Below are 12,644 nucleotides of genomic sequence, written 5' to 3'. Positions count from 1 at the left end.
TTTTCAAATATGTGCAATAACATTCATTATTAGACTGCTGACGACTAAGTTATCTTTCGAAATTGGTTGATAAGAACATCGATCAAGATTATATTTACCTGTTTTAGGCCACACCAATTTAATTTCTTGTTCCACGGATTTTTGTACTCCTAAATTTGGGGCGAGCGAGCGATTTGAAAATTTTAACAAAAAAATATTTAATTTTCAAATTTTTTAGGCGAAGCTTGAAAAGTAAAGGCGAGCGATTATAATTTTTTTTTGTAAACATAAAATAGTAGGTTTTGACAATATTAAAACTTGATTTATCACTTGTACTTTGACATTAATTTTCTTTAATTTCTGAAGTATTTTTCCCTGTTCACCAAGAAATAATTAAATCTTGTCTATGTATGTGTGACTGACAATGAGACAATTTTCCATCCAAGTCATAATCAGTTTGGGGCAACCCCTTGATGTTATAAATATCCCTTTTACATGTTTTGTGAGGGATCAATATAAGTTATAATACATTTGTTTGTACAAAAGGTCTCAAAGAACTATATATCTATCTGGTGTCAAATGGTCAAAACATGTCCAAGAATTTTTTAATATTCCTGGACTTTAAATTAAAATTATATTTATTATAATTGGAGTTTATTATGAACTTGTCATCTCACTCTATTGGGTAGTTAATTATCTTTTCTTTGCACACGGTCTATGATGTCACAGTGCACATTCCATTCTTATCTATATTGCTACGTCATTACTTCTCACGATGTTGGTGTATGATATCTGATGCAAGGAATACATGAACTTCTATTGTTTTGGTCAGCTTTTTGACGTGAAACTGTGTACTTTGTTTATTTATACATCAAGAAGGACTTCTTCATATAGAATAACTTTGAGTTTAGTCTGATGTTAATATATTGGACAAATTATTTGTGTAAAACGTTCGTCTCGTTATGGCTTCTAAAAGAAGGGATACCAGGAAAAGGACACGTGGTCCAGAACTAGATCCTAATAATCCGAATAATTGGACTTCAACAGAGCTGAAAGAGAAATTAGCTTTGCTAGGGATTAAAATATCCGAAAACAATTGAAGCGTATTTTCTTGGATAATAAAAAAAGTAGTCCGGAAAGTTCTGACAATGGAAATACTGAAACTAACAACATCAGTGCTACTGTAAATACGTCTTTATCACCAAATATAGAAGATGATGTTATTCTATCACCTACAAATACTCAAAATGCCGAATTTTCTAGCTTAATTCCGATAGCATCTACATCGCGGATGAATACAGTGGAACCCACGCCTTTACCAGTAATAGGTGCTTCTGCGCATCAAAACCACACATTTCCGCCCAGGACTGATCTCAACACGCTTGACTATGCTCTTGTTAACAACACTTTGCAATTATGTCAGCAAGTTATTGCCGGTGTTCCAAAACAGACTAATAATAATAAATTCAACTTGCATTCCGCCATGAACTTTAACCCCGGGCCTGGATCAACTTTACCCGTTAACCAAAACACATTTGGTGTTCAAAACCCTACGTTGGGAGAATTTACACAAACAAACCCCAATCAGATGACTTTTCCGAACAGTTTTGCATCACAAGTTCCTATCTTTTCCATGCAAAACCAACACATGCAAATGACAAAACATGGATATCCTGCCACAGCATTTTCCGGAGTTGATATGGTTTCTCCAGAGATTCGCACCAAAATCATCTCAGGTAAAGACATAAACTTAAACATTCTTCTACTTCCAAACTATGAAACACCCAATCAGCAAAAGTTTAAGGAAAATGATGACCGATTAAAACGGAATTTAACTTTAGACGAATTCATTATAGCTTTTGGAAGATTAAAAAAAATTATGTGTCAAGTTTTTCCAAACAGGGCAGAGGAATTGGATTGCTACCTATCACACATAATTGAAACCGCAAATGTGTGGCCAGGAAAATTTTTTGAATACCATAAAATGTTTAGCGCAAATGTTCAATCATGTTACAAGAACACAATATAAAAATTGACTGGTCAAGGGGTGATTTAGAATTGAGACAAATGGTTTGTGCTGGATCTACAGTTAATATGTGCAATTTCTGTTCTTCAACACTTCACAAATCATCTATGTGTGGGAATAACAGGGGATATCAAAATTCTAAAACTCAACCTACACAGGATAAATATGGAAGAGATATTGTGGTGCATGATGGAATGCAAATCTGTAATAATTTTAATCAACCCAAAGGTTGTGTCAAACCTTATTGCCGATATGCTCACGTGTGTAAAATCTGCAAGAAAACCCATGGGAAGTTTGAATGTTCCACTAATAAATCTATGCCAGGAACCCAACAGGAACATAACAAATCATTCCCAGTTAGACAGCCCAACAGTAAATCAAAATGACTAGATTCTATTGATACAACAGATGTTCCGTCAACACCTATAAACATTGATCAATTAGAAAGGGAACTTTTAAATCATCCAGATAGACATTTTGTGAACTTTTTATGTAACAGCCTTCGTTATGGATTTGATATGTTAGTTTCAGATGTAAATTTACCTATTTATGAATGTAAAAATTCTTTAACTGCCAGGAAAAATCCTGAAGTAGTCACAAATTTGTTACAACAGGAGGTTGATAAAGGTTTTTTAAAGGGCCCTTTTTCTCAACCCCCTTTTTTAAGTTATAGAGTAAGTCCATTGGGTATTGCTACACACAAATATTCCAAAAAACAAAGGCTTATAATTGATTTATCATCTCCTCATAATTTAGATGAGCACTACAGTGTTAACGATTTAATAGATAAAGACCTATGTTCCTTGACATACATTAAAATTGATGATGCTATTAATGCGATTCAAAGATATGGTTCTAAGTCCCTCTGTTGTAAGGTGGACATCTCAGATGCGTTCAAACAACTTCCGATTAAAAAAGAACAGTGGCATCTCTTTTGTGTCAAGTGGAATGGTCAGTACTATCATTACGTTCGTTTACCTTTTGGGTGTCGTTCTAGTCCCCGTCTGTTCGACTCTTTATCTACAAGTGTGTGCTGGATAGCTCAGAACAATTATGATATCAAAGTCATTTTCCATCTTTTAGATGACTTTTTAACTGTAGACAAACCTTCTGATTGTGGAGAAAGAACAATGGCGTTGTTAAGCCTATTTTTAACAAACTTAATATTCCTTTGTCAAGTAAGAAGACTGTTGGACCAGTTTGTGAACTAGAATACCTAGCATTATTTTGGACACAATTAATATGCAGGCTAGACTTCCGTTAGACAAGGTTGAGAGAATCACACAATTTATAAGTTTTGTTTTAGATAAAAAAATCTTGTACGCGTAGAGTACTCGAACAATTACTTGGACATCTTAACTTTGCTACTAGAGTAATTCTGCCAGGTCGAGCCTTTGTTACTTACCTATATAGACTGATGTGTTCTGTCAAAGAGAGCCACCATTATGTCCATTTAAATAAAGAGTGTAAATCTGATTTAACAATGTGGCTACATTTTTTGTCAACTTGGAATGGAATTAACATGTTCTATGAATCTCATTTAACATCTACAGCTGACATGCATTTATTTACGGATGCTTCGTCTACCATTGGTTTTGGAGGTTTTTATCAAGGAAAATGGTTTTGTGACACTTGGCCTACAGACCTCCCAACTATTTCGGATAAAACTCTATCTATCGCTTTTTTGGAGTTATATCCTATCGTGGTATCAGCTGTTTTATGGGGAAAAGGATGGTATAAAAAGCGCATTTTATTTCACTGTGACAATTTAGCGTCTGTTATTATTCTAACTAAAGGTCGGTTAAAAGATCCAATAATCATGAAACTGATGAGACGTCTTGTTATGTGTGCAGCAAAGTTTAACTTTGCATTTTACAGCGAACATGTGCCTGGAAAAATGAACTTAATCGCTGACTCTTAATCTCGTTTACAGATGAACAAATTTCATCAGTTAGCACCAGAGGCAGAGAAAGCAGCAACTCCTTGTCCAACCCTGGAAGAGATTATTTGGACATCGCAGTAGAAAATTTACAAACTTTCGCTGTTGCAGATTCAACTAAAGCTTTGTACTACGTGGGATATGAACATTATCTTAAGTTCTTACAATTACAAGGATCAACTTGGTCAACTTTCCAGTTACCACCAGTTTCTGAGAACTTGTTGATGCGTTTCATAACCTATTGCGAATCTAATAAACATCTGAGATATTCCACCATTAAATCCTACCTATGTGGTATACGTTTCTATTACTTACTTAAAGGGGGTGTTAATCCATTAGAGAATTTTGTTGGTAAACCATTGCCAAAATTAAAATCAGTATTAGTAGGTTTGAAAAAGAAACATGCCATTATTCCTAAGAGAATTCGTTTACCCATAACATTTGATATTTTATACAAAATGTGTTATTTACTACGCAATTGTATTTTTGACAGTTATACAGATGTTTTAAGGATGTCTGCTGCTCTAATTTAAAATAACAAGGATTTCATGTGATTGCTTAAAATGAAAACAACTTTGATATTTAAACAAAATAAAGTAATAAAATCGATAGTCTCGTGTGTAGTTTTCAAAATACGAGACAATTAGAAGATGGCGGGAAAAGGGTTTTCTTCAGACTTTACTATTTGTTAACATTGGAATTGTTTTTTACCCTTTAAACCAAGAAAAAATAACAAGGATTTCATGACAAAAATTCAAATGGTCATAAATGATCTATTGAACAGGTTTATGAAGACAAAAGTGGGGTCTCGTGTAAAAAAAAATTTAAATACATTTGTATGGATAAAACCTGAGAAAATCGAAAATATGACAAGAATTCAAAAACATGACCAGCAAAAAAATTGATCATGAATCAAATTTGTGTCTGAGTGATGTTCAAATATCAAATGATTGTATTTTTGTGCACCTTAAGAAATCTAAGACTGATCCTTTTAGGTATGGTATTACTATTCCTTTGTTCAAAAACAATACAGATATATGTCCTGTAGTAGTACTTCAAAAATACTATAGACTCAGAATGAGTATTTTTAGCAATTCTGAGTCCTTTTTTATTACTAATAAAGGTGATCCATTGTCAAGAAATTTTTTCATTTCTCATGTAAAATGTACATTAGACAAATTAGGATTATCCAGCGAAAAGTATAATGGTCATTCATTCAGAAGTGGTGCTGCAACTACTGCACACAAAGCACGACTGGAAGATCATCTTATTCAAACTTTGGGACGATGGTCCTCAGATTGTTATACCAAATATATTCATACCTCTCCAGATGTACTTAGACAAGCTCAAATTCAAATGACCTCTACTTTGAACAATTAAAATTTGTACTGACAGCAAGGAGTGAATTGATTTAGTTCAAATACATAATCTTAAATTAATCCTAATTCTATCTTATTCATTCTTATGTGACGTCATTTTTCATTTTTTGATGCTCTGTTTTACTAATTCAAATGACGTCATTTTTTCGTCATTTTTCAGTTTCAAATAGGACGTCACTTGGCGTAGAGGTTTAAACGTATTCGGATGTGTCTACTTTTGTGTTTCAAATGTCTGGTTATGTAAATGTATTTCAGTTGTTTCCTGTAATTAGTTAATACTTCAGCTTTATCATGTACATCTTTTGAATATTCATTTTATTAAATTTACTGTTTGCAAAAGTATAAATTACTCTAAATTATAGGGATTTTCTGGTAACTTAACAGAAAACCCTTGCCGTTTTTGGCACAACCTTTTTGATCTTTTGGTCCTCGATGCTGTTCAACTTTGTACTCGTTTCGGCTTTCAAACTTTTGTATCTGTGCGTCACACATAGGTCTTGTGTGGACAAAATACACTTCTGGCATATTAAAATTTTGAACTTGTTGCCTTATGTTGGCTGTTGTTCGTGTGATTCTTTGTCAATTGTGTTCTCCAATTTATTTATATTGTAGTCCTGTGTTGTCATTTTGATGTTATATTTCACATGGCCATAAAAGTGCGAGGTTTGGCATGCCACAAAACCAGGTTCAACCCACCATTTTTTCCTTTAAAAATGCCCTGTACCAAGTCAGGAATATGGTCATTGTTATATTATAGTTCGTTTCTGTGTGTATTACATTATAACGTTGTGTCGTTTGTTTTCTCTTATTTTTGAGTGTAAATTCACATTGCGATAAGACGTGTCACGGTACTTGTCTATCCCAAATTCATGTATTTGGTTTTGATGTTATATATATATGTTATATTTGTTATTCTCGTGGGATTTTGTCTATATGTGTTACATTTTAGTGTTATGTCGTTGTTCTCCTCTTATATTTAATGCGTTTCCCTCGGTTTTAGTTTGTTATCCCGATTTTGTTTTTTGTCCATGGATTTATGAGTTTTGAACAGCGGTATACTACTGTTGCCTTTATTTATCCTTCTCATTATTTCAACTTGGGGCTACAGCTGCAAGCATCTGTATTTGGCTATTTCGATACAAAATTTTTAGTCAATCTATGAAAAATTATCTCAATTCCAAGTTTCAAGATTTAGTTAGAGTTATCTCCCTTTGCATATGGAGATAGAACATTATACATTATTGGTTTTTAATTGCAGTTGTATAAGTCCCCAGTTGCCATATTGTAAATAAATGCATATACTTTTAGATTCTTGAATAAATAATAGTTTAGTACTTAGTCTTTATATATATTAATATACTTCTCATCACACTTACAGTTTATTACAAACTTCAGACATTTGTCCTTTAGAAATTGAGATTTGGGTTTATGCTTATGAGACAGCAACTCAAGGCATTATTATAATTTCTGTGTTAAAGAGTTTATGTTTGAACTAGAGACATTAATTTGGTATTAGATAAAATCATTTATAATAAATCAAGAACAAGTGAAGTCATAAAATTAAAATTATATTTATTATAATTGGAGTTTATTATGAACTTGTCATCTCACTCTATTGGGTAGTTAATTATCTTTGCACACGGTCTATGATGTCACAGTGCACATTCCATTCTTATCTATATTGCTACGTCATTACTTCTCACGATGTTGGTGTATGATATCTGATGCAAGGAATACATGAACTTCTATTGTTTTGGTCAGCTTTTTGCCACCACCTCCCCACCACTCTCCTTGCTGTCAGTGCCATGGGGACTTTCATTGATGTTATATATGTTGTTACATAGTGTGATGATTGTGTTATATACTTTTTGTTTATTATTAGAATTTTACAATTGCTTGTCATTATTTTACTTTATTAGATTTTTTATTTTCTTTGTATTGTAATAACAAATAATATTAACAATTGGATCACTTTTTGATACCATACTGATGTATGGTCTAAATACCTTATTTTTAACGGTCTTTGTACCTCATTTTGACACCATACTGACGTATGGTTTAATTTACATTGTTCGTTGATACTTATTACATATTTCTGATACCATACTGACGTATGGCCTGGTTAATGTTATTCAAAATAAGTGGACCCCTCTTTTAGAAAAAAGTTGTTTAAAATATGATGTAAAGTTCTCTCCTCTTTACAAGAACAAAATACTAAGTTTTCAAAGGTTTTGTATATTAGCACTATTGACCCCTTGTCTGAGGGAGGGTTGTTCTCAACCTGATAATAACAAACACAGGTCAAAGTACGGTCTTTTACACAGGGCTTTGATACAGACCAAACAGCAAGCTATAAAGGACCCCAAAATTATTAGCGTACACAATTCGAACAGGAAAATCAACGATCTAATTTATATATCCAAACGGGAAAATACCAATGAACAAAATCAACAAACGATAACTGCTGAACGACAGGCCCCCGAATCAATCAGGACAGGTGCATAAACATGCAGCGGCTATGGATAGTTTTGTTTCGTCAGCATACAATATAATTGCAGTTGGAGGCAAATCCTTCAGAAGTTCTTTGTACTTTATTCTAACAACGAACATTTTTTGATAGGGAATATAAGTAAGGGGGAAAGAAACCAATTTTTTGTTCTTTACAGGTATTTCCGCTGTTATAAACTTATATCGTAGCACTCCCACTTTGGATAAATAGGTTTCATGCTGTAACAAATATTCTCACATATATTTACACAGTGTGGTGGGGTGCTTTTATGTTTGAAATCGTTATATGCAGGTTAGACTGTGATTTAAAAACAAATGTTGATATCTTTTTATAATATTTACAACAAAAAAACGATGCGGGAAATGGACATGATTACATTTCCGGATGCGGGAAGCGGGAAGATAAAAAAAAATCTGTTTTGAAAAAAATAGGTGCGGGCGGGTCCGTCGAACAAGGAATCAAATTGGTGTGGCCTTATGGGCTATTTTCTGTTTTGTCTGTCCGTATTTTTCGTTTGTCCAAAAATGTGTGTATTAGTATCACTAACCATTAAAAGTCTAAAAATGGCCTTTATCTGTACTCGACCGTACTGATTTTTACTCGACCAGTCTTAATTCGTCTGAGATTTACTTGATAATACTCGACTGTAGTCTGAACCATACTTAACAGTCTGAATGTGTTCTTGACCAGTACTTAACCATTTTATACGAGTCTGAACCGTACTCGACCTAGTCTGAACAGTACTCGACCAAGTCTGAACCGTACTCGACCCAGTCTGAACCATACTCGACCAAGTCTTAACCAACCTAGACCTATTCTTTGTATCTATCAACTGAATTTTGTCAATTTAGGATTTTTTTTTAATAAAAATGAAATTTGAACAACAACTTGAAATTAAAAATGTATTCAATACGGTATTGAAATTAAAATTTCACAATAATCAATCATAATACAACTTCAACTCAATATTAATCAACACTTACATAATAATATATATCAACTTTTAAAATATAAATAAAACAAGCTATTCAAATAATCTAAAAAAATTAATTGTGACTCATATTTTCAACATTATTCAAAAAAAGTATTTTATGGATTATTTTCACCATTAACTTAAGCCTAGTATAGATTTATGGTGTCAGTTGAGTTCAGGTAATGATGCAGTGAATGTTTTCTTTATTAAGATATGTATAAAATAGTATATAAAACAACTTAATAATTTTTTTAAAAATGAGAGCTTAATTGTTTTGTTTTATTAAACCAAGAATTTAATATAATCATGATAATATAATTTCCATAGCAATCCTTGATAACCTTTTTAAAAAAGGAAATGTTTTCCAAAGTAACATTAAAAAAAATTTTTTTTGTCAAATTAACATGACATACATAAAGCACACTAATATATTCTAATTACCTCAGTACATGTGTATTTTACAGGTAAAAAGAAAGCCCTATTTTCTTTATTCGTGTATTACTTATCTAGTACATACATGTATATTCGAAAGGCCTTGTTATTTAATTTAAACAGGATATTGCAATTTTGAATCAATGTTATTTAGAATTTAATACCTCTGACCAGGTGTGATCTTATTTATGAGTTTGCCCCCAAGAAGAGGTTAAACTTTATATTTCACCACTAATCAGAAAAACAATTTTATTTATTTTTTTCCCTTTTTGATAGAAGTTATATATAATATATTCTTTTTATCCTAAATATAATCAGAGATATATTTCTTTTATCAGGTTAAATTTTTAATAAATTTTGTTGGCTGTTGTTATATATGTCAGCTAAAAAGTAATTTATCTTAACAGTTAAAAAAGTAGAGGTTTTTTGGTCTAGTATGGTTCAGACTGGTCGAGTATTGTTCAGACCTTTGGTTAAGTATAGTTTAGACTGGAAAAATAGGTCGAGTACATGTCGAGAATGGGTTCAGACTGTTTCAGACTGGTCGAGTAATAGTTCAGACTATTTTCAACGACAAAGATAAGGGTCAAGTACGATTCAGTACAGTCAAGTACGGTTCAGACTGGGGTCGAGTAATGTCATGTAAAAGTCAGACCAATTCAGACTGGTCGAGTAAAAATCAGTACAGTCGAGTACAGATATAGGCCATTTCAGACTTTAATGGTTTGTAGTGTATAAAAAAGATGTATAGTACAATTCCCAACGAGACAGCTTTTCACAGAACACCAAATGACATAGACATGATTAATAACGACTTTATGTCACATTACTGTATTTTTTTTTTACTTTTTTACGTAATTCACACAAAAAGGAGACGAAAAACAAATATTATGTTATTTGGAGCGAATTTTGTTCTTACACTAGCAGTACAAACAGTTCAGCGTGCACACGTTTCGATCATTTGTTTCTAACATACTTTTGCAAAGTTTGCATAATCTTTGACAAACTATACACTCGCTGCTAATGCGTCTACTGTTTGTCGTTTGTCGTTATGTTAGTTCAAACGATGCATTTCTTTCTAACTTTAACATTAAATCAATTATCTAAACATGTTCTTGCTTGCCATAACTCAAAATATTGTCTAAATTTACTCAAATTTAGGTATTATCATCCTTTCTTTCATAAAATAACAGCTATGAAAGAAAGGAATGTAATACCTAAATTTGAGTTATGGTAAGCAAGAACATAACTCTTTTTTTAAAACGGCTTTTCATCACTATCTTCATACTTCATCTGATTAAAATGAAAAACTGTCAATAAAATTAAATATGCATAGAGGAGCGATGTCCTCTGTGTCTATAAAATCTTCAACCGAGGCTATTTCCCCGCGTAATAAGTTCAAATAACAACAAAATTTGCATGCGTTTTTGACAGTTCAAACAGGATCAGCAAACCCTGATTAAGGTGGTACCTAACACTACAGGGAGATAACTCTGTAAAGTCAGCTAAACATTTTAATAACGTTGTGTAGTAAAGGGAATATTAAGCTTCTCAGTGATCAATATTAGTGTTTGTCAAACTGCTATATAACCAGTGTAATAGTCCTGATAAAATGGTTGGTTCAGATTTTTTGAAATTTTTATATTTTTGCCAAAGGGTCAAAGTAAATACTTTGTCAAAGTTTTATGAAAATTAAACGAGCCAAATAAGTTTTAGTGAAAGTGTTGGGTACCACCTTAAACGATGCATTTGTTTCTACTACTGTAACGTTTAACAAACTATAACAAATGACACAACGTTTACTAAACTTTGGTTAGAAAGAAATGCACTCTTGATCTCTTGATAGATATATGTAAAGTTGTAAACAGTTTCAGAAAGGTACACTAATATAGTTTAGTTTAAACATATTTATTTATAGAGGATTTGGACACAAGTTTTGCAACTTATAATAATCCCTTCCCACTTTGCGGGTGCGAGTGCTGCCTTGTAGCGGCATTAGCCTGCTCTTTATGCATTCCTACAATAAATGTATGTTCATAGTCAACACTTTTGTCTGTGCCAAGTCAGGAAAATAACTTGTTGTTATATTGTGATTCCGTTGGTTGGTATAGTTGAGAGTTTGATTTTGTCATGTTCTTCATGGACTTCCCCCTTTGGAACTTTTGAGTTTTTCAGTTATATATTGAGGCCAAATGTTTAATTAATAACCTATAGCTACGTTTAAATGCTAAAATTTAGACCAAAAACAAAGGCATATTATCTTTGTTCATTGGTTGTTTCTTTCCGGTAAAGATACAAAATATAATAATTATGACAGCAGTATCGACTAGTTGAGGAGTAAAGTGTACTTGATTTATCCATCTGTCTTCACTTTTCTTTTTTTTTCCATTTGAAGCTCGTCAAAATTGGAAGAAGGTTTTCACTTTTCAAAATCCAGTTTAAACTTGAAAAAGAGAACCGCTTATTCTTAAAATACGAATACTGATATTGTATTATTTTAGTGTCATTTTTTTCAGCATAGTATGTCATACTTTAACAATTAAAATCACAAAAATACTGAACTACGAGGAAAAATTAAACCCGGAAAGTCCCTAATTAAATAAAAAAAATAAAAAACTCAAACCCATCAAACGAATGGATAACAACTGTCATATTCCTGACTTAGACATAAATATATATTTGTTTTATTTTTATCCTCCTTTAACGATTGCTCAGTAGCACTTCAAATTGCAGTTTTGACTCCAGTGGGATTTGTATTGCTTTCATCTCATTTTATTGTCTCTATTTTGAAACAAAAAATATATTTGACAACCAAAATCAATTCTAGGTTTAATTTGGAATGTTGATGTTGGTTGAAAACATCACAGATTAATATCTTAAGAATATAAGTTATAACAAGTGTGATAAACTGCTTATAATTAAGTAAGATCTGCCTAAGTATTTTCCCGATCAATAATTGCACAATGAAGCACTTGTTAGAATTTGCAATCTGAACTGGAAACAAATCTGAAAATACAACAAATGACTACGACCGCGAGTAAAGTTTTATTTCATAAAATTTAGTGAAAAGTTTCTAATGATATGCATGGAATGATAAATCTATTGCAAAGATTTCCAAAGACGGAAAATTATAAGAGTTACAAAAAACTGTATGTAGCTTGGCTACGAAAGATAAACAATAAAGGTGCATATAATGTACCTTCCAAAGAGGAATAATCATGATAATGAGAGGATATGTTTTGCAAAATAAAAATTAAGTTTTAATGGTAGGGACGTACCAATAGTTTTTAGCAAATCTTTCCAACAATGGTATCGTAAAAATTCAAAACAAAACATGGATCTGGGTAACTTTTAGGGTGTGTTCATGCAAGTGTTGCAATAAAAAAATATGCAGCTTCAACTTACGT

At 32.2% G+C, this 12,644-nt stretch overlaps 2 protein-coding genes across 4 annotated transcripts in view; one reads left to right on the top strand and one right to left on the bottom strand.

Moving 5' to 3' along the window:
- The window catches only part of LOC143075118 (uncharacterized), a 103,026-nt gene that overhangs the window by 38,451 nt on the left and 51,931 nt on the right, over positions 1 to 12,644 (bottom strand). The gene's annotated exons all lie outside the window — the stretch shown is intronic.
- LOC143076832 (uncharacterized) lies at positions 808 to 5,350 on the top strand. Its single transcript, XM_076252726.1, has 3 exons — positions 808 to 1,076; positions 4,142 to 4,404; positions 4,838 to 5,350. The coding sequence occupies exons 1-3, from the start codon at positions 942 to 944 to the stop codon at positions 5,322 to 5,324; spliced, it is 885 nt and encodes a 294-aa protein (XP_076108841.1). The 5' UTR covers positions 808 to 941; the 3' UTR covers positions 5,325 to 5,350.

The sequence above is a fragment of the Mytilus galloprovincialis genome, chromosome 5, assembly GCF_965363235.1.
Source record: "Mytilus galloprovincialis chromosome 5, xbMytGall1.hap1.1, whole genome shotgun sequence".
Taxonomy (NCBI): domain Eukaryota; kingdom Metazoa; phylum Mollusca; class Bivalvia; order Mytilida; family Mytilidae; genus Mytilus; species Mytilus galloprovincialis.
Note: the sequence above shows the minus strand (reverse complement) of the source record. Positions and strands in the feature narration are given on the sequence as shown.